Source organism: Aquarana catesbeiana, linkage group LG01 (genome assembly GCF_042186555.1).
Source record: "Aquarana catesbeiana isolate 2022-GZ linkage group LG01, ASM4218655v1, whole genome shotgun sequence".
NCBI lineage: Eukaryota > Metazoa > Chordata > Amphibia > Anura > Ranidae > Aquarana > Aquarana catesbeiana.
The window spans coordinates 367342422-367365714 of NC_133324.1; the positions used below are offsets into that span (position 1 = coordinate 367342422).

The following is a 23293-nucleotide window of genomic DNA, read 5'->3' on the forward strand; positions in this document are numbered from 1 at the left end:
GAATATTTATTTTTTTTGTCCCAAGTGATTGAATAATGACAAAAAAAAAAAAAATATTTACAAAAAGTTGTCACTAAATGATATATTGCTCACACAGGCCATGGGCCTATGTGGAATTGCACCCCAAAATACATTCAGCTGTTTCTCCTGAGTATGGGGATACCACATGTGTGGGACTTTTTGGGAGCTTAGCCGCGTACGGGGCCCCGAAAACCAAGCACCGCCTTCAGGATTTCTAAGGGTGTAAATTTTTGATTTCACTCTTCACTGCCTATCACAGTTTCGGAGGCCATGGAATGCCCAGGTGGCACAAAACCCCCCCAAATGACCCCATTTTGGAAAGTAGACACCCCAAGCTATTTGCTGAGAGGCATATTGAGTCCATGGAATATTTTATATTTTGACACAAGTTGCGGGAAAGTGACACTTTTTTTTTTTTTTTTTTGCACAAAGTTGTCACTAAATGATATATTGCTCACACAGGCCATGGGCATATGTGGAATTGCACCCCAAAATACATTTAGCTGCTTCTCCTGAGTATGGGGATACCACATGTGTGGGACTTTTTGGGAGCCTAGCTGCGTACGGGGCCCCGAAAACCAATCACTGCCTTCAGGATTTCTAAGGGTTTAAATTTTTGATTTCACTCTTCACTGCCTATCACAGTTTCGGAGGCCATGGAATGCCCAGGTGGCACAAACCCCCCCCCCCCCCCAAATGACCCCATTTTAGAAAGTAGACACCCCAAGCTATTTGCTGAGAGGCATGGTGAGTATTTTGCAACTCTCATTTGTTTTTGAAAATAAAGACAGACAAGAAAAAACTTTTTTTTTTTCTTTTTTCAAATTTCAAAACTTTGTGACAAAAATTGAGGTCTGCAAAATACTCACTATACCTCTCAGCAAATAGCTTTGGGTGTCTACTTTCCAAAATGGGGTCATTTGGGGGGGTTTTGTGCCACCTGGGCTTTCCATGGCCTCCGAAACTGTGATAGGCAGTGAAGAGTGAAATCAAAAATTCACGCCCTTAGAAAGCCTGAAGGCGGTGCTTGGTTTTCGGGGTCCCGTACGCGGCTAGGCTCCCAAAAAGTCTCACACATGTGGTATCCCCGTACTCAGGAGAAGCAGCAGAATGTATTTTGGGGTGTAATTTCACATATTCCCATGGCATGTTTGAGCAATATATCATTTAGTGACAACTTTGTGCAAAAAAAAAAAAAAAAAAATTGTCTCTTTCCCGCAACTTGTGTCGCAATATAAAATATTCCATGGACTCGACATGCCTCTCAGCAAATAGCTTGGGGTGTCTACTTTCCAAAATGGGGTCATTTGGGGGGGGGTTGAACTGTCCTGGCATTTTATGCACAACATTTAGAAGCTTATGTCACACATCACTCACTCTTCTAACCACTTGAAGACAAAGCCCTTTCTGTTTACATGAAAAAGTTATTTTTTTTTTGCAAAAAAATTACTTTGAACCCCCAAACATTATATATTTTTTTAAAGCAAATGCCCTACAGATTAAAATGGTGGGTGTTTCATTTTTTTTTTTCACACAGTATTTGCGCAGCGATTTTTCAAACGCATTTTTTGGGGAAAAAAACACACTTTTTTAAATTTTAATGCACTAAAACACACTATATTGCCCAAATGTTTGATGAAATAAAAAAGATGATCTTAGGCCAAGTACATGGATACCAAACATGACATGCTTTAAAATTGCGCACAAACGTGCAGTGGCAACAAAATAAATACATTTTTAAAAGCCTTTACAGGTTACCACTTTAGATTTACAGAGGAGGTCTATTGCAAAATTTACTGCCCTCAATCTGACCTTCGCGGCGATACCTCACATGCATGGTGCAATTGCTGTTTACGTTTGACGACAGACCGCCGCTTGCGTTCGCCTTAGCGCGAGAGCATGGGGCGACAGGGGTGCTTTTTTTTTTTTCTTTTTTTTTTTTATTATTTTTTTGCTTTTTTATCTTATTTTTAAACTGTTCCTTTAATTTTTTTTTTTTTAATCATTTTTATTGTTATCTCGGGGAATGTAAATATCCCCTATGATAGCAATAGGTAGTGACAGGTACTCTTTTTTGAAAAAATTGGGGTCTATTAGACCCTAGATCTCTCCTCTGCCCTCAAAGCATCTGACGACACCAAGATCGGTGTGATAAAATGCTTCCCCAATTTCCCAATGGCGCTATTTACATCCGGCGAAATCTAAGTCATAAAATGCTCGTAGCTTCCGGTTTCTTAGGCCATAGAGATGTTTGGAGCCACTCTGGTCTCTGATCAGCTCTATGGTCAGCTGGCTGAATCACCGGCTGCATTCTCAGGTTCCCTGTTGAGACAGGAGAGCCAGAGAAAAACACGGAAGACGGTGGGGGGGGGCATTCCCTCCCACGGCTTGTAAAAGCAGTCTAGAGGCTAATTAGCCGCTAGGATTGCTTTTACATGAAAGCCGACCGCTGGCTGAAAAGAATGATACCAAGATGATACCTAAACCTGCAGGCATCATTCTGGTATAACCATTCAAAGTCATGAATGGCGTACCTGAAGACAAAAAAAGGGTTAACAATAAAGCACAGTAAACGGTAAAGTATAAAAAATTGCATACCTGAAAAGCAAACATGATAAAACATAATAACAATAAAACATTGCAGAATAGAATACAGTAAAAAAGAGCAGAACAATAGAGAGAGAGAATAGAGAGAGAGAGAACAATGAAACGACAACTATTTTTTTTTATTTTATATATTTGTTTTTTTTTTTTTACACTTTTTTTGTAACTAACTTTTATAACTGTAACCGGTTCCAGGTTCGGGTCTCTCAAAATGCGATGGCATCTTGGGAGACCCTGTGAAAGTGTGCCTAGTCTGTGCAATGCTGTACCCTACGCTAATACTCAACTAGTGAATGGTAGCGTTCAAAACATTCACCAATGCAAAGACCAGGATTGTCAGGACAGGAGGGACAATAATAGCGGGTGTCATGCCTATATCCGCGCTTGCTGCAGACACAACATCTTTTTTGGGGGGGTTCGTTGGGTAGGGGTACTCGGGAGGACATAAAGAAAATGCCTCTCATGCAGCCGACTGCATTTGGTTGGGGATGTGAATGGGGGAAGTACGGGCACTGCAGAAGCGGTGGGTTCCCAATTAGGATTGGCGAATGCAGCAGGAAGGGCATTATGGGCACGACGGGCCTGTGTTTGTCTTCTTGGTGGCAGCGCGACACTACTTGTGCTTGCCACCTCACCAGCTTGAACTGCACTTATGGGACTCGCCACGTCACCAAGTGTTACTGCAGTGCTGGTTTGACTACGACCGGGGTGTACTAGGCCGCTGGTGCTTGCCAGTTCAATAAAAAGCTACCAAAAAAACTGTTAGCGATCGCAGGGATCAGGCCTGACTCTGCGAACGCTGCAGTTATGCGTTAAGTGTTTTGTAAGTGACAGTGATCGATCGATACTGCACTTGGGTGGGCTGGGCGGAGGGGCAAAATGCAGGTGCTAGCAGGTATCTGGGCTGATCCCGCTAACACTGCGTTTTTGGGAACCCTAAACTGCTGGGGACGCTAGTATAGATCTGATCGGACCAGATATTGATCCGTTCAGATACTATACCACTAAGGGAGGTGTACGGTGCGTGCGTGGGTGTTAGCGCTACTGGCGCTAACCTGACGCTGCCTGGGGCTGGTGCTTGCCAGTTCACCAAAATGCTACCAAAAAAACTGTTAGCGATCGCAGGGATCAGGCCTGACTCTGCGAACGCTGCAGTTATGCGTTTAGTGTTTTGTAAGTGACAGTGATCGATCGATACTGCACTTGGGTTGGCTGGGCAGAGGGGCAAAACGCAGGTGCTAGCAGGTATCTGGGCTGATCCCGCTAACACTGAGTTTTTGGGAACCCTAAACTGCTGGGGACGCTAGTATAGATCTGATCGGATCAGATATTGATCCGATCAGATACTATACCACTAAGGGAGGCATATGCTGCGTGCGTGGGTGTTAGCGGTACTGGCGCTAATCTGACGCTGCCTGGGGCGACGCATATCACCGCCGGGCGATCAGGGGGCTAAACCTTTATTCGGTAATAAACGGCGGGTGCCCTGACACTATAAAAAATAAACAAACTAACCAGCGTCACCTGTAACAGTTATATGGTGATCAGTGGTGAAAGGGTTAACTAGGGGGCCATCAAGGGGTTAAAACATTTATTCGGTAGTATATGGGGATCCCTGTCGCTATAAAACGCTGACGGCGAACCTAAATATTTAGGTCCCTAACTAGCGTCACCAGCGACACTAATACAGCGATCAGAAAAATGATCGCTTAGCGACACTGGTGACAGGGGGTGATCAAGGGGTTAAAACTTTATTAGGGGGGGTTAGGGGGGTATACTAGACCTACAGGGGGCTAATACTAACTGTCCCAACACTGTAACTGTCACAAACTGACACCAATGCAGTAATCAGAAAAAAAAAAAAAAAAAAACTGCTGGTGTCAGTTTGTGACAGGGGGGGTGATTGGGGGGGGATCGGGGTGTTTTGTGTGCCTGGCATGTTCTACTGTGTGTGTGTAGTGTTGTGCACTCACATACCTGTCTTCTCTCCTCGGGCCGGAACGGAAATTACCGAGCCGAGGAGAGATGACATCATTTCCTTTGCTGCTGTTTAGCATACAGCAGCAAAGGAATGATTCGATTGGCCGGCGGCGATCGCGAGGGGGGGCCACGAACGGATGGCCTCCCCCTCACCTCCGATCGCCGTGGGACAACAGACGACCGCCTCGGGCACCGGGGGGGGGGGGGGGGTCCGATCGGACCCCCCTCCCGCGGAAGGCAAATCACGTACATGTACGTGATTTTGCCTGTCCGTGCCACCTTGCCGACGTACATCGGCGTGAGGCGGTCGTCAAGTGGTTAAATAGCCTATATGCATGCACCAAAAATACAGTCCCCTGTCACCTTGGAGGAGATTTACTAAAACTGGAGCACTCAAAATCTGGTGCAGCTATGCATAGTAACCAATCGGCTTCTAACTTAAATTTGTTCAATTAAGCGTTGGCAATAAAACATGGAAGCTGATTGATTTCTATGCAGAGTTGCACCAAATTTTACACTCTACAGTTTTAGTAAATAACCCTCTTTGCGGCTTAATCGTAATCCCTGTAAACAGGTCATGCAACAACATCTTTGTCCAACCTAAAATGAGATGAGGCCTTTACTTTTTAAAATGTATTGTTAATATCCCAGCTGCTGCAGTCTATTATCAGGCAGCTAATATACAGAAGATCGTGAAGCATATTGTATACGTCCAGGCAGCCAACATACTTAAGACCATAAAGTTTAATTGGTCAGTATGTGCAGGCAGCCAATATGTATAAGGCCATGAAGTACATCAGGTCTGAATTCAGGCAACTATATAAGAACAAGATGTATTATATGTATGTGTTTTCAGACAGTGTATATATACTCACAAGACAATGAAGTGTAATCAGTATGCTTTTTCCCCCCAGATAGCCTATGTATAAGTCTATGAAGCACTTACCTAAAATTCCATCCAAAGACCCCCGAATTTCCTTTTGACTGACAGGTCTAATATCAGCATCACTGTCATCTCTACTTGTTCTGGAGTATTTTCTATGAACTATTGACTTAAATCTTTTAGTTGATCTGTTTGAATCGTCATACATTGTGGTTTTGCTTGTCTTCTCAGGATGATGAGGACACATTTTGCTGTCATGAAGGTCATCATCCTCAGATGAAGAAAAAGCATCTATTACCTGTGAATTTTTCTCTATATCACATCTGCTGGTATATGAAGTGTTTTTTTGTTTTGAAAAGCTAGGTATAGATGGTATTGCAATGTCATCAGACTCATCACTAATAAAGTCACTGCCAGAGTCTAAGTTCCTTGTTCTCTTCTCTGGATTGTCACATTCAAAATCTGAACCCAATGATTCATCAGATTGTGGCATGGCTCTTTCATGTGTGGAAGATTTTATGGATAAATCGCTTTTATTGGCTTGGGTGGGAAAAATAATATCACTTTCATCTGAGCTGCTGTTAGTCTCCATGACATCTTCTAAAATCTGCCCTTTGTTTTTCACTACTGGCTCTGCATCTTCATCAGATGATATATTCAGGTCCAAATGACCACTTCCTCTTTTTTTTCCAGTAACTTCTGAGCTTTTTTTGAACTTGCAAGCTTTATAAGCATTGTTGCTTTTTATTTTAGAATGCTTGCCTTCAGCTGGAGGACTTTCTGAAAGGTCAGATTTCTTGTCTTGATTACCAAGTGCTCCCTCAAGCAACCTTGAAAAACCAAATTGCTGTAAGGTAAGCTGTTTACCACGGTCTGCACCTGCAGAGGGGTTATTTTTTCTCCTTGAATCATCATTTATTTCAGCATCACTATCACTACTGAAATCAAAGCCCTCCTTCTGAAATTGATAATCGGATTTACGGTTCTTCTCATCTTTCTCTATATCTTCATCCTGAAAGGAGAAAAGTCAATAAATATGACTGAAAACTCAAACACATATTCAATAAACTCAGTCTGAAACATGGATTCAATCCACTCCAACGTGTCTATGCCAAAGTAACAGTGTCCATTCACAGTACTTTCATCACATCAGTATGGAAAGATTTTACCCACACCTTAACATTGCTGATAGCAAAATGTTATTGTCACACTGGAAAATGTTAGGGTCTTCAAAATATTGCTACTTTATTGGGACTAAATCTGGGGGGTGCTAAGCCTTCAATTCATCAAATCAAGAAGAAAAAACATGACACTGTAATTACAAATCAAGAAGAAAAAACATGACACTGTAATTACAAAGAAAAAAAAATGATAATACTTAATATTTGAAAATTAAATAGTGGACCTATAATAAAATGTTAACATAAAGCTACTTTTAAGACCCCATTCACACAAGAATGTGGTGCCAGAAATCAGTGTTCAAAACACACTGCAGTTGTGATCTGCAGCAGGTGTCAATGTTAAGTTACTGACATGCCAAACGCAGGTTGCAAATGCAGTGCTTTTGTCTGCACCAGATGAAACGGCACAGATGTATCATGCAATCTGGTTGCAGAGAGCTTCCAACAGTAGAGCATGCACTACTTTTGGTGCTGTGCAATTTGAGCTCATTCAAAAGGAATGGGCTCAAATTGCACCACGCTGAACTGCATGTGAATCACACTGGGCAATGCGTTCCTGAGCAATTCCTAGTGTCAACCAACCCTAACAGCATTGCTAAAATGGATAAAGAATATTATAGGGTTGAAGTCATACTTTTCTGACTTTGCAGACTAGGAGGCACAGAGATTAGAACTTGGGGGAGAATATGTCGCATAGCAGGCAATTTGTGTTGCTCTAGCTCATTTCCTTTTAGTCGGGACGAGAACTTTTCAGCCCTGCTTGTATACCCAAGAAGCAACATTTTCTTCAGGGAAACTCCTTATTTAGGGGTCCCAGGATGACTTCAACTTGTGACGAAATGCGTCGGGAGGAGGGACGTGCTGATGTCACCTCGATCCAGGAAGGACGGGTGGTTTATGCAAGCCGGCCGGCTTTTTATTCCTTGCTTTTATACAGTATCACTCAAAAGTGAATACACCCCTCACATTTTTGTATATATTTTATTATATCTTTTCATGTGACAACACTGAAGAAATGACACTTTGCTACAATGTAAAGTAGTGAGTGAACAGCTTGTATAACAGTGTAAATTTGCTGTTCCCTCAAAATAACTCAACACGCAGCCATTAACGTCTAAACCGCTGGCAACAAAAGCGAGTACACCCCTAAGTGAAAATGTCCAAATTGGGCCCAATTAGCCATTTTCCCTCCCCGGTGTCATGTGACTCGTAGTGCCTCGTACACACGATCAGACTTTGCAACAATAAAACCGTGAAATTTTGTTCGAAGGGTGTTGGCTCAAACTTGTCTTGCATACACACGGTCACACAAATGTTGGCCAACAATTACGAACGTAGTGACGTACGACGTGGTTTTTCAGCTCTTTAGCGCCACACTTTGGGCGCTAAAGTTTGGTGAGTGTTGATTCATGCTTTTCATTTCGTTTCTGAATGGCCGTTCGTCAACCAGCCATGTTGCGGAATCGGAGGAGATAACGTGTTATTTATTATTGGCCTTGGAGTTATTGCTTTGACATTTTTTTTGTTGACTAATGATTTGATTTGGTTAATTTTCTATATTTCTGGATGCATAGAATGCACTTTTTGGTTAAGTTCTATTGGCAGATAGCATGTCTAATTTTATTTGTTTTCTTTTTTTAATGCACAATAAAAAAAATTTGTGTAGAATAATACTTGGCTATGTGTTTTACTTCAAATGACAGTTTGGGAGTAGGCAGTTAAATTTTAATAAGTACAATGTAAAATTGACAAGGGACACCAACATAGTTGTATCTTTGTTCTTATAAACTACGGGATAATGGTGTTGTGGTAACTTGCACAAATTAAAAAAAAAAAAACAAAAAAAAACATAATAATATTATTCTTGATATCACTAGAAAAAAAGCCTTTGAAAATTCGTTTGCAATAACTCCATCAGTATCACCAGCAAAGCTGCATTTGGAGATTTCATAATTTGCCACGTCACAAATGTTAATTCTCCATTACAAACGCTAGTTTACAAGACCGACCACTTCTGCTTCCGAGCATGCTTGCTTGTACTTTGGACTTTTGTCTGACGGACTTGTGTACACATGATCGGAAAGTCCGACAACAAACATTTGTTGGAGGAAAATTTGAAAGCATGCTAGCCAACATTTGTTGGTCGAAAGTCCGACAACAAAAGTCCGATGAAGCATACACACGGTCGGACTTACCGCCAACAAGCTCACATCCAACATTTCCCGTCGGAAAATCTGATTGTGTGTACGGGGCATTAGTGTTACAGGGTCTCAGGTGTGAATGGGGAGCAGGTGTGTTAAATTTGGTTATCGCGCTCACTCTCTCATACTGGTCACTGGAAGTTCAACATGGCACCTCATGGCAAAGAACTCTCTGAGGATCTGAAAAAAAAGAATTGTTTTCTACATAAAGATGGCCTATGCTATAAGAATATCGCCAAGCCCCTAAAACTGAGCTACAGCACGGTGGCCAAGACCATACAGCGGTTTAACAGGACAGGTTCCACTCAGAACAGGCCTCGCCATGGTCAACCAAAGAAGTTGAGTGTACATGCTCAGCGTCTTATCCAGAGGTTGTCTTTGGGAAATAGACGTATGAGTGCTGACAGCATTGCTGCAGAGGTTGAAGAGGTTGGGGTAAGCCTGTCAGTGTTTAGAACATACGCCGCACACTGCATCAAATTGGTCTGCATGACTGTCATCCCAGAAGAAAGCCTCTTCTAAAGATGATACACAAGAAAGCCCGCAAACAGTTTGCTGAAGACAAGCAGACTAAGAACATGGATTACTGAAACCATGTCCTGTGGTCTGATGAGACCAAGATAAACTTATTTGGTTCAGATGGGGTTAAGCGGGTGTGGCGGCAACCAGGTGAGGAGTACAAAGACAAGTGTGTCTTGCCTACAGTCAAGCATGGTGGTAGGAGTGTCATGGTCTGAGGCAGCATGAGTGCTGCTGGCACGGGGAGCTACAGTTAATTGAGGGAACCATGAATGCCAACGTGTACTGTGACATACTGAAGCAGAGTATGAACCCCCTCCCTTTGGAGACTGGACTGCAGGGCAGTACTCCAACATGATAACGACCCCAAACACACCTCCAAGATGACCACTGCCTTGCTAAAGAAGCCGAGGGTAAAAGTGATGGACTGGCCGAGCATGTCTCCAGACCTAAACCCTATTGAGCATCTGTGGGGAATCCTTAAACTGTAGGGGGAGGAGCACAAGGTCTCTAACATCCACCCACTCCGTGATGTCATCATGGAGGAGTGGAAGAGGACTCCAGTGGAAACCTGTGAAGCTCTGGTGAACTCCATGCCCAAGAGGGTTAAGGCAGTGCTGGAAAATAATGGTGGTCACACAAAATATTGACACTTTGTGCCCAATTTGGACATTTTCACTTAGGGGTGTACTCACTTGTGTTGCCAGCGGTTTAGACATTAATGGGTGTGTGTTGAGTTATTTTGAGGGGACAGCAAATTTACATTATTATACAAGCTGTTCACTCACTACTTTACATTGTAGCAAAGTACCATTTTTTCAGTGTTGTCACATTAAAAGATATAATAAAATATTTACAAAATTGTGAGGGGTGTATTCACTTTTGTGAGATACTGGATCTGCTCTTTGCTGTAAGTGCAATACTATTTTTTACCATTAAAGGTGTAGTTGGTTTTACACTATAGCGAGTTTTTCTTTTTGGGTATCCATGCGCATTGTCCATTGAATGCTGAGGTGACTCCTTGGTCCTTGCGAGAGTATCAAGATGTCTGTTTGCCTTTTCCCGCACAGAGTGAGATCCGTCCTAGAGCTGGCATCTGATTTCTCCTCAGGATAAAGGCCCTGGGTGGGTATTAGCCGCAAGCTTTTCAAACTTGCCATCTGGTAAGCGTGTCTTTTATGTGGTGGAGGTGCACATTTGGTGTGTTGGAATAACCTGCCACGATGGATAATTAAATGGACACCTATCCATATGGGATCAACTGATCATTCAATTGATGATCCTGTGGACTTTCATTTACTTTTTATACACAATTAGGCACTGAATCTATAGAGTCAGAAAAGAAATCCAATAAAATCGAATTTTGTCATAAATTTAAGCCAAAATGTATTCTGCTACATGTTTTTGTTAAAAAAATTTCTGTTAAGTGTATAATAATTGGTTTGTGTGATCACAGACAGATGTACGCAAATGATCATGTACAGATGTGCGCAGGTGATCACGGACATATGTGTGCAGATAATCATTGGGACATGTGATTTTAGTCGGACATATGTGGGGGACAGGTGTTTTTATTATTTGGGGACATGTGTTTTGGGGACATTGTGTGGGGATATGTGTGTTTTACATTGTGTGGTGACACTAGATTGGTGATCAGTGAGTAAAAAGCTGTAAAAAACAGCTCATACTCACTGATCACTGGCCGGCAGCAGCGATCCCCTCTCCTCTCCGACAACTTCTGTGTGAGGAGAGGAGAGCCGATTGCTTAGCAACCGGCTCTGTGTTTACATCACATGATGGCTGTGACTGGACACGGCCGTCATGTGATCAGAAGGGCCAATCACAGAGCCCTCCTGCCGATCGGAGATGCGCCATGTCCGGGTGACACGAGCGCATCAGGATCGCACCGCTGCACGGGCCCGCGATCCCCCTCCTTCTGAGGGACGTACATGAACATCCATTCAGAAGGAGAGAGCACCCACCCAGCCATTTATGTACATTCGCTGGGTGGGAAGTAGTTAAAGGAGTTGTAAAGGCAGAAGGTTTTTTTATCTCAACCACTTCCCACCCGGTTACTGCATATGTACGGCCAGGTGGGCGCTCTCTCCTGAGTGGACGTTCAGGAACGTCCCTCAGAAGGAGGGGATCGCGCTCGGCATGATCCCGATGCGCTTGTGTTACCCGGACACGGCGCATCTCAGATCGGCAGGAGGGCTCTGCGATTGGCCCTCCTGATCACATGACGGTCGTGTCCAATCACAGCTGTCATGTGATGTAAACAGAGAGCCGGTTGCTAGGCGATCAGCTCTCCTCACACATTAGTTGTCGGTGAGGAGAGGACAGCCGGCTGGTGATCAGTGTATATGTGCTGTTTTTTACACACTGATCACCAGCATAGTAACACACAGTGTAAAACACAATGTCCCAAAACACATGTCCCCAAAACACATTTCCCCAAAATACATAGTAAAAACATCTGTCCCCCACATATGTCCCAGTAAAATCACATGTCCCAATGATTATCTGCACACATATGTCCGTGATCACCTGCGCACATCTGTACGTGATCATTTGCGTACATCTGTCCGTGATCACATGAACCAATTATTATACACTTAATGGGATTTTTTTTTACCAAAGACATGTAGCAGAATACATTTTGGCCTAAATTTATGACAAAATTTGATTTTATTGGATTTCTTTTCAAATAGAATAAAGAAAATTTTGTTTTTTTTCCAAATTTCCGCTCTTTTTTCGATTATATCACAAAAAATAAAAAACGGAGTCGTGAATAAATACCACCAAAAGAAAGCTCTATTTGTGCAAACAAAATGATAAAAATTTCATTTGGGTACAGCGTAGCATGACTGCACAATTGTCATTGAAAATGCGAGAGCGCTGGATGCTGAAAATTGGCCTGAGAAGGAAGGGGGGTGAAAGTGCCCAGTATTGATGTGGTTAATGCATTCTATGGATTAGGATAAAAAGCCTTCTGTGTATAGCAGCCCCCCTAACACTTAGTGATTTTTTTTTTTCGTTTAACCAATGGGTTGAAAAAAAAAAAAAAAAAAAAATGATTGTCCCTCCACACACTCTACTTGGATGGGGGAATCCTCCTTGTTGTGTCTTTGTATTCTAACAGCCAGGAGACTTCCCAGACATCAGAATACACTGATCAACGCTGCTGGTTATAGCCTTCAGCGCTGATCAAGTGGGGGAAATCCAAATGGCTGGTTTACAGAAGTCAGACGGTGCTTGCTGAACCATCCGAATTTCAATTCATGTATGTCTGGCTTTACTGTGATGAAGAAGTTCTGCAAAACTTATGGTCACACATGCGTCTGCTTCCATGCACATGGAAGTGGAGTGGTCAACAGAAGTGCCAGAACAGTGTTTAAAGGATTTTTTGATTATGCCCTTAACATCTTTCTTTCCTTATTTCATCAGTTTCTGCAAAAGTTGAAGAGTAAATAGCAACTAGGTGTGTTTTTTTCTCAGGTTGTAAAAATGATAGGTAACAGTCACTTCAGTAAGCTGATAACAAGGACTACTTCATTTCTAACTGCAACATTGATAGGAGAGTGAGGAGCAGATAAGAATAACCCCCCAAAAATGGTTAGTCTCAAACTAGGGTCTTAATCCCTCATCTTTGGTAAAGTTGCTCTCTTTACCTTCTTAACACAGACTATTTATAAAGCTTTGACTAGCTGGCAAATGAGGCTCAAATAGTAGTCTATTCTTTATGTTCCAGGGCAGGACAATATGGAAAGGTTCATACTTCCCACTCACCACAACGCTTATGGTACAGACAATCACAACAGGTTTCTTCTAGGCCAGACACTCTAACGCCACGTACACACGATCGGACATTACGACAACAAAACCATGGATTTTTTTCAGACAGATATTGGCTCAAACTTGTCTTGCATACACACGGTCACACAAATGTTGGAAATTCCAAATGTCAAGAACGCGGTGATGTACAACACGTACGACGAGCCGAGAAAAATGGAGTTCAATAGCCAGTGCGGCTCTTCTGCTTGATTCCAAGTACCTGCTCTCAAACATTTGTTTGTCAGAAATTCCGACAGCAAATGTCTGATGGAGCATACACATGGTCGGACTTTCCGACAACGAGCTCACATCGAACATTTGTTGTCGGAAAGTCCGACCGTGTGTACACAGCATAACTATAGCAGACAGCATTTTCAGGAATACCTCCCAGGAGGAGGCTTCTTTCCAACTCCTAGGCCCAAAGTTTAGAAGAAAGGACTGCCCTTTAACAGTGAAATCTTCACAGGGAAGAAGCCCATGGGGGAAGAGGCAGAACCAGAAGTGTACCAAATATTTAACAGTTTTCCCAGCATGCATCACCAGGGCACCCAAGGCTGCAGATAGGCTAGGTCTTTACACATTCTTAATATATGTCATTAAATATTCTTAAAAGAATACCTCTCTAGAACACCCTGCTGGAACTTGCTAAGAAAAAATGTCATAAACAAGACACACTCTATGTTTGGAGATCACTTGTGCTGAGTTACAGGTAGGAAGACTACAGCCCACTGCTACCTACAGGCTCACAAAAATACAAAAAGTGAATTTAGCAAAAATACAAAATCCCTATACCATCTTAATACAGATATATTTTAATAGTGCTCATAACTTTTGACATGTTACTAATTCTAATAAAGTTACATTTCCAAACGCTACTATACACGCAACTGAGCATTGCATATAACACACAATACCACTTTTTATTTACTGAGCAAAGTGCTAAATAAATTCACTGGTCTTCTTGCCTCTGCATGCACACACATAATGACACTAGAAGGCAGGAAAAGTATACTTCTGCTTACATAGGCAGATACATCTTACATACCACACATGTCTAGGTTATAGACATAAATGTAGAATAATTATTACCTATGTAATATCCACATGACTTCTAGCTATCTGTAACAATTTATTACTGAAGAAATAAACATATAGGCAATGTTAACAGATACAAACCATAAAATCTTGGACATGGAAATAATTTTATTCTCATGGAATCTGTATGCTACTTTGTTTTTATCTTGAAATGAATTGAACAAAAGGAAATCATTTTGCAAAGTATGTCTGCATTATGGAATGCAGCACAAATTCCATCACCTCTGTCTTAACGGATTTAGTGGATATGTAATATGTCAACATAAATGTACCTAGAAACAACCACATTCACAAGCAGAAACTGTCTTATATGCAAAAAGATATACAAATTGTTGTTTCTGAGCATAAAGGGCTTTTCATCCAATCAAGGTCCCTGGCAAGTAGTTTGATTTATAGCATGGAATAATTCATTCTGCATGTGCTCTTCCAACTTTTCAAGTTATATGACTTTTCAAACTAAACAACATGCAAGGGCCAAAACACTACATAATCAAGTTATTTGTAAGAAAAACATACAGCAGGGGTGGGCCAAAGCTTCAATGACTTCGAAGCCAGACATCATACTGATAAGTAATTAACAGGCACATTTTATAATGTTTTAAACAGTGAAGAGTTTGGTGACTGCTTGGAACGGAGGCACTTGTAGTAAAGTAGAAGGCATGCTAGCAGCAATATGCTTCAGGTCACTCAGCTCTTGAAGCAGTTAAAACAAAGTACCATTCTTTCTAAGCATGAGAGACATATACAAAACATATTCCCTAAAGAATAATGTACCAAGCACAGCACTAGAGTAAAGTTTATGTGGGTTTAACACAGCGTGTAATCTCCTATGAGGAATTACATCACTAAAACTCATTATAAACTTTACAATCTAGGAACAACAGGCAGTTACAAAGGTTCTTTGATTCTCACCTTTATTTTATTTTTTTGGAGTGGACCTTTTGTGTGCTAAAATAATAAATGCATTTGAAAGCAATAATGTTATTTATAAAAAAGAATAACATGACTGAGTCATGAGTATGTTAATGCGAGTTAACAGGCACTGTAAAACCGCTAAAGTTAAAGTTGGAAGTAATGAAAAGAGCCAGTATACAACAATAAGTGTGGGAAACTGCTCTGCCATTGCATCAATCTTATACTAGCATTTAACACATATCTAGAATTAAAATGTGTAAAACAGAGAAAAGAAAAACTTTTTAAAATCTAAAATGTTTTACTTTAAGAAGTCCACTCACACAGCAAAAAGCAAATAAACATGGCTTATTCGAGCACACAAGCAAAGCGAAGGTAGTACAATATCCTTGTTTAAGTGAAACATCAAGATCATATAGGTAAAAAAAAAAGAAGTGTTCGGTCACAACGTCACCTTGTCCTTGCACAACTCAAAAATGGGCTGTTTACAAGACAGAGCAGCCAGCTCCGATTCCCTTCTTGCAGTGGTAAGGAAAACCACCTTACTAGTAAGATCCAACAAGTTAACCTCCCAGACCGATTCAAAAGACAGCTTTGAAGGACCAAAAGTGATAGGGTAACACTGGCATCCAATGAAGTGGAGCAATATGAGTAACCCCTTGCACAAAGGCATGCACTAGACAGTGAGAGGCTAGGAGACCCTGGAATAAAATGGTCAAGTTCGAGACCTCCCCCTTCACATTACTCAAAGCTAGAGGTGTGTCCAGTGCAGCAGAAACAGATAAACTGCTCACAGCTCCAGGATACTGATTGAGAATGGAGACTCCCATGCAGTCCAGGTTCCTTGAGTTGCGGTGGTCCCGAATACCCCATTCCATCCTGTTAGGTTCACATCTGTAGTGAGGATGGTCTAAATCAGCAGGAAGAAGGACTTGACCTGTTCAAGAACCGGGCTGGAAATGAACTAAGCCAGAGAATTTTTGGTTCTGGCCGACAGACGTATAGGTCATTTGACCTGTTCCAGGATGACAGAATGTTTTATGTTAGAGGTCTGGAATGCCGTTGAGCACATGACACTGCTTTAAGGCCACCATGATCCCCAGAACATTTATGGACTCCCTCACCAAGGGGTTCTCAGTCATCCAGAGGTTCTGAGCCTGTGCCTGAAGGGTGAGAACCTTCACCTGAGACAGCAATACCTTTTTTTGGGGTGTGTCAAGAATCAGACACAGATAAACCAGTTCTAGAACTGACTTTTGGATTCAGAGTCCATCCAAATCTCTGCAAGACCAGAATCCTCATATGAATTTTCTCCGACAATACCCCTGCTGACCTCTCTTGTAGAAGGAGGTTTTCCAGGTAGCAGATCCCCTGGGAACACAACAAGGCCTGCACCAGACCTTTGTGAAAACTTGGGAGAGCTGTAGCCAGTCCAAAGGGGAGGGTCACAAACTGATAATAATGATATTCCACCACTGACAGTCCCTTCTGGCTTGGGAACCATGAACAGGTTTGAATAAAATCATTGAAATCTCTTTTGGTGTGAAAACAGAGCCACAACCTCCAGCGCCACCAGTTGGGCCATAGCTTTTTATAAGTCCCTCAGCATAGGGGCCAAGAAAGTACATTGGAGGAAGAAAAAAAAACTAGATATAGCCCATTTTACTCATCTTCTGTTTCCTGGGTAAAAGTATGATTTTGCCACCCATCACCTTTTTTGTGCACATCCAAAGAATCCTCAGAGACGTTCCCCTCAAAGAGCATCTTCTGTTCTTAACAGGCTGGATCTGCCAACCAACATTAAAGTACAATGCAAGACAACTGATGGGAGTGTATTGCTTACCCTGTCTATCTTCAATTTTTACTTTTGAAAAAAGTTTTCAGTTCCCTTTTAAGGGAAGCCATTTACATGGACAATTCTACTTTGCTGAGGCAAGATGATGGCTTTGAGTTTTGCACATTAGCTGCCCTTTTGGAAGTATTGCTATTGCACAGTCTGACACAATCTGCATGCACCAATCACACTTTCTTTGAGAGGGCCAAGACAGTGCAGGTTTCTGAAATCTATTGGGGCTTGTCTATGAAAACTGGAGCTAAAGTGGAATGGTTGCCAATAGTAATTGATCCAATTATGTGTTTAATTCAAACATGACAGTTATGCTTCTAAACAGAGATTTGATTGAGTCACAGGAGGTATAAAAACATAAATCCTAGTCTTAACTAGGTTCTCATTTTTTCAGAGGGCACTAATATTTTCTGAATGTTTTTTATATTAAACAATATTTATATGAACAATTTACACGTGTTGTATCTGTTGCTATATTTTTTAGTTTCAAAAAGGCTCGGTTCACACAGGGGCGACTTGTCAGGCGACCTAGCCGCTTGACAAGTCGCCTCCCGTTCTGTACAATGGAACCGTTCTAATCGGAGCAACGCAAGTCGCTCCGACTTAGAAGAAAGGTTCCTGTACTACTTTGGGGGCGACTTGCATAGACTTCTATACAGAAGTCGTCTTGCAAGTCGCCCCGGCAGTCGTGTGCAGGTCGCCTCGGTGAGGCGACCTGCAAGTCGTGCCGCGTCTAGTGTGAACCGGCACAAAGGGTATGAAAGAATTAGAGCCCCTGTAAAGTTGTATTGCTGTCTTGGTTCATGCTAGGTGGATTTGCCCTCTCCATTTGTCCTGGTGACCATGGATATTGAAATGGAAAGTGACAGGAAATCCAAAATTTTACAATGGGCACTGCAAAAAAAAAAAAAGGAGGTAAAAATTCCATTTGGAACACTTATTTTGGTGAAAACTAAGAGAAAAATTCTCTTCAATTTGTAGAGATTTCCTCTCCCTTCCTGTGGTGTTGTCTCTGGGACAAGAATGAGACACAAACAGCAGAAAATAAACAGACGGGTTTTAACCCTTCCTTCTAGAACTAATAAAAAAAAACTTTTAGCCATACAAATACTTTTAAATCTGGGAATGTAATACTGATTGACTTTTCTGTGTACACTCTGGGGTAGATTTACTAAAACTGGAGCACTCAGACTCTGGTGCAGCTGTCCATGGTAGCCAATCAGCTTCTAACTTCAGGTTGTTCAATTAAAGGAGATGTAAAGGCAGAAGGCATAGAATGCATTAAGATAAAAAAACCTTCTGCGTGTAGCAGTGTCCCCATTTCCCCCTAATTACCTACCTGAGCCCCTTCTCTCTCCTATCTCAGTGATGTCCATAAGTGTCTTAGCTGTCCCAGAGACTCCTCCTGATTGGCTGAGACACAGAAGGGGTGCCACTGACTCCCGCGGCTGTCAATCAAAATCAGTCAGCCAATCAGGGGAGAGAAGGGGTGGGGCCAGGTCAGGGCTCCGTGTCTGAATGGATACACGGAGCTCTGACTCAGCTCAGGTGTCCCCTGTAGCAGGCTGCTGGCTGAGCGTCACTCAATAAGAGGAGGTGCAAAACCAACTGCACAGAGAAGGGAATATAAGGGTATAAGGGTATAAGGGTATAACATGTATGTTATTTTAAAAGAAAAAAGAAAAATCAAGCCTTTACAATCACTTTAAGCTTTGGTAATAAAACCTGGAAGCTGATTGGTTTCTATGCAGAAGCAAGCTTGATTTTTCACTCTTCAGCTTTAGTAAATAAACCGCTATATGTTACATTTCAGTTCAGCTCTGCCATTTATCTTTCCAAGGATTCCAAAGGCACTATAGATTTTATTAAAGTTTTACTAAACCCACAACAGTAAAATTAGTCTGTATATGCAGTAAAGTTCTACTCACTGTGGAACCTAAGGGGTTAATCCGCTGCATTCTGTAAAAATGCTGTTTGATCCTATCTCCTCTAAACCTCCCCTTCTTCCATGTCCCGTAATCATTTCCTGATAGTACAAAGCTTGGGGACAAGCTGCACATGCTCAGTTTGGGGTGTATTGCTAGAGAGTTTTTTTTTTTTTTTTTCTTGGGAGAGTGCATGTGATCAGCACAGGGTCAATCAGCACTGTCCAGACAAAGGGTCAGGGGTCCTGCATCCTTATCGGACATAAATGGGAGAATGAAAACTCCTCCTACAAGCTTTAACCAGACACTGATAGAAGTCACAAGACTGCTATATACTGCTGAAGAAAAAAAACATAAAATGTATTTAGCAGTTTATATTTACTAAAATGATTGCATTTCCATGTTCTGTGTAACACTTTAATAGACACTCTCTTTTTACAACCTTTTATAGAGGGGTAGGGGCAGCAGGATAAGTCATGCTCTGATTCATTAACTTGTGTGCAAATTTAAGCTTGAATTATAGACCTCTGTAAACAACAGGGTTTTTTCAACAGTATGTAAGGAGAAGCTCAAAAATGTGAAAAGGACCTGAGAGCTCAATCTAAGGCTACATGTGAAAATACAAAATGTTCCTATACAATTTTCAGCTTGAATTATAGACCTCTGTAAACAACAGCGTTTTTTTCAACATTATGTAAGGAGAAGCTCAAAAATGTGAAAAAGGGCTGAGAGCTCAATCTAAGGTATCTACATGTGAAAATACAAAACTTTCCTATGCACCATTTCATATTTACCAAACTACAAAAATTACAAAAATGTTTTCAATAATAATATTTTTTAGCCCATCATACCTGAAAAAAAAATACAAATCCCAATACATTAGCTCTAAAGAAACTACAACAGTTTAAATAACTATTGGTTTATGAATGTAATTATCATACTTGTACAAAATCTGCCAGCTACACATAACAATTTATATACTGTGTCAATGTTTAATTTAACGTGTAAAAAGTTACACAATCCACAACGATATTAGCCACATGCCACACCCCAGGGAGGGCTCCACAAGTAGATGCAAGTTTTCCAACCAACTAATTTTGCCAGAACTATAATGATTTACCACTCAGTACATCATGAGTGATGTAACTCGGGATACAGTTATCCTATGGTAAATGAGTCACTTGGGTGAGGTGGTAAAACTTTATACATACATAAAATCTAGACAAATATCCTCACATCTGCAAATCTGTCAGAAAGTTAATTTGTAGACAGTGATGGTAATTTTCTCATCTGTTTTCATTTCTTTTGGGCATATAAACATGTATATTTAGCTTGTGGTGGAGACACATCGTAATCATTAGTGAGTGGTGCAGCAGTACAGAACTGTTATGGCTATGGCATATGACTATAGCACATTAATACATGTTATGGGTCTATTATAAAAAATAATACAACTCTTCAAACTTTCATCAGAACTGTGTAATGGTTTAATGTTTCCTATTTCCAGTAGAAAAGTTAACATTTTCTCCATGAATTTATTATACATACCATATATTTTTAATAAAACTTAAAAAGGCATACTCACAGTGTTTGTGTTGCTCGTTAAGGATTGCTGATTTAAGTACATGGTTGTACTTCTGATTCCTGCTTCAACTTGACCTTCGCGCTGTGTACATGTAAGAAACATGTAATAGTGAATGTGTGTAACACTGTGTATTCAACTTATGACATAGGAATAAAAAGAAATATAAAACATATAAACAGTTCTGTTTTGTTTTGAACATACAGATATGCAGATACCTTATCTGGTACGATTTGAAGCACATACCTTTAATGAGCTTCTGTGTAATATGGAGCACCATGACAAAACCCAAGCATGACATCTTTTTTTTTGGGGGGGGGGGGGGGGGGGAGTCGGTGATAGTGTAAAAAACAAGATTTTTGTACTTGCAGTAAAATCTTTTTCTTGAAGTCCATTGAGGAACACAGGAGTTTAGTAATGCTTGGACATTCAGGACACATGTCCCTCAATGGACTTTAAGAAACAGATTTTATGGCAAGTAAAAAAAAGCTTAATTTTCTTTATCATCCATTGAGAGACAGTGGACATCCAAAAAAGCAGTTCACTTAAAGTAGTTGTAAAGGCAGAAGTTTTTTTTTTAATCTTAATGCATTCTATGCATTAAGATAAAAAACCTTCTGTGTGTAGCAGCCTTCCCAGCACCCACCTAATTACTTACCTGAGCCCCTTCTCTCTGCAGTGATGTCCATAATTGTCTTAGCTGTCCCAGACACTACTCCTGATTGACTGAGACACAGCAGCGATGCCACTGGCTCACGCGTCTGTCAATCAAAATTAGTCAGCCAATCAGGGGAGAGAGGAGTCAGGGCTCCATGTCTGAATGGATACACTCTACTCGGGTGCCCCCATAGATAGCTGCTGGCTGAGGGGGCACTGAATAGGAGGGGGGGCCAGGAGCACAGAAGAGGCACCCGAGAAAAGGAGGATCTGTGCAAAACCAACTGCACAGAGGAGATAAGTATATTTACATTTGTTATTTAAACAAAAAAAAAGCAAAAAAAAAAAAAAAGCCTACCTATGTGCAAATCATATTACAAAGAATATCTGAAAGTATCAATACGTGAACAAAGGACAGACAAAGCTGGGTTAACCAAATATGGAAATTGCCACAACCCAAAGGGAGGGCACCTAGGATCAACCTAGTGCTTCAGACCAAGAAAGGAAATTGCCAGTAATGGAAAACTGTTACCTGAAGAAGGATAGGCAGTAATTCTAGAAAGGGCAGCTAAAAAAGGTACCCAAATTCAGGGGTCTAGAATGGAAGCTACAAGGGGAAGCCTGAGCATCCAAACTGGGAGGAGGTAAACCACCAACCACCAAGGGACCCAGCAGGATAAATAACTAGAGGCATTAGGAATGACAGTATCAAGGGCAGAATCAAAGAAACACCTACCCTTAAAGGGCAAGCAAATCGAATGTTCCTTGGCTTGCCAGACAAAAAGCCAAAGCACCTTACACATCTGAACAGACATTAGGCCCATACGAGACACAAACTCAGGTGCTTGCAAGAGACCATCACACCTGCACTGCAGGGCTCCAGACAGTGGTTTCAAAAGCTCCAGGACATGAGGGTTTGTCTTTGTGATGGAGGGGTCTCCTTTAAGAGACTTAATCCACAATGACATGGATTTACCATTCTGAGTCATCACTAAATAAGGACAAAGCATTATTCCAGATAAGTCAAACTGAGACCTGAATAGGAAATCCAAGTGTATGTCAATAAAATCCCTAAAGAACATCATCCACCTGTTTGGTGGTATGTTTGTAAAGGTGGATGACTGGAGTGCAAAGAAAGGGCAGAGATGAATTATCATTAAACTTAGTTCCAAAGGGAAAAAGCTCTTTTATTTTGTCGTGAAGAAGCCATGATTTCACAGGTTGTTTCTAGTCCTTATAGAGGAATGTTTTACATAACAAATGTATTGGGAAGGCCTTTGCAGCCGTAGGAGCTCTAAAAGATCCTATGTCAGGGGTAGAATGCACTGCATCAATCACAACTCCTTGTAAATCTCATATGGAATATGGTCTTTGCTGAAACACAGTTTTTTAGAAGACTGTGAGGAGACTAAATCTGAAGCAAAGATGGTAATAGGGGCATCAGGCACTGGAGGTTAGGTAGGGTCAGAATTAGATTTGTAGGTGGCTTTGGAGTATACTTAGAGCCTCAGCTAGCAGATTACTCCATTAATTGTGCACAAATTAACAAAAAATCCATAGTGGATATTAGAGATCTATGAACAATTGGGAGGTCTCAGCCTTATACTGCAGAGCTATACAAGACTCCAATGAAGATGACCTATAAAATAATAGGGGTCCCAGGATCTAGGTTATAGGCGTATGTTCATTCTGCGGATACTGATCACTGTCTAGCAACGTTGGAGGAGTATGGGCACAGGTCACCAGTGGAGCTGTCACGTTTACCTCTTTTAAAAGACGCATTAAAATACACAGCAGAAAAACAACTAGGCCTGGTATGAAGAAGGTTGTAGGTGACAGGAGATGACCAAGTGACTGTAGGTGGGCAATGAAACAAGACCAGGGAGCAGTTGATCCCTGAAGCACTTCAAAAATGAGAGAAGCAGCAGGAATTTGCTTCCTCTAGGAAGAATGGTGAGAGAAATAGCTGGTTAGTTGATAACAGTGCTTGGTTTCTTCAGCCTCAACTGCTACACTGCTGTAATATAGCAGTGGGGGAATTTTTAAAATGTCA

The 23293-nt window shown here is 41.4% G+C and overlaps 1 protein-coding gene across 1 annotated transcript in view; it reads right to left on the bottom strand.

Annotated features, from left to right (window-relative positions):
• ERCC6L2 (ERCC excision repair 6 like 2) overlaps window positions 1-23293 on the bottom strand; it is a 244036-nt gene that overhangs the window by 84579 nt on the left and 136164 nt on the right. Inside the window, exons 15-16 of the mRNA XM_073633138.1 lie at window positions 20587-20667; window positions 5552-6500 (exon numbers count right to left, since the gene is read on the bottom strand). Coding sequence (XP_073489239.1) covers window positions 5552-6500; window positions 20587-20667 — 1030 coding nt within the window. The remainder of the gene's footprint in view (window positions 1-5551; window positions 6501-20586; window positions 20668-23293) is intronic.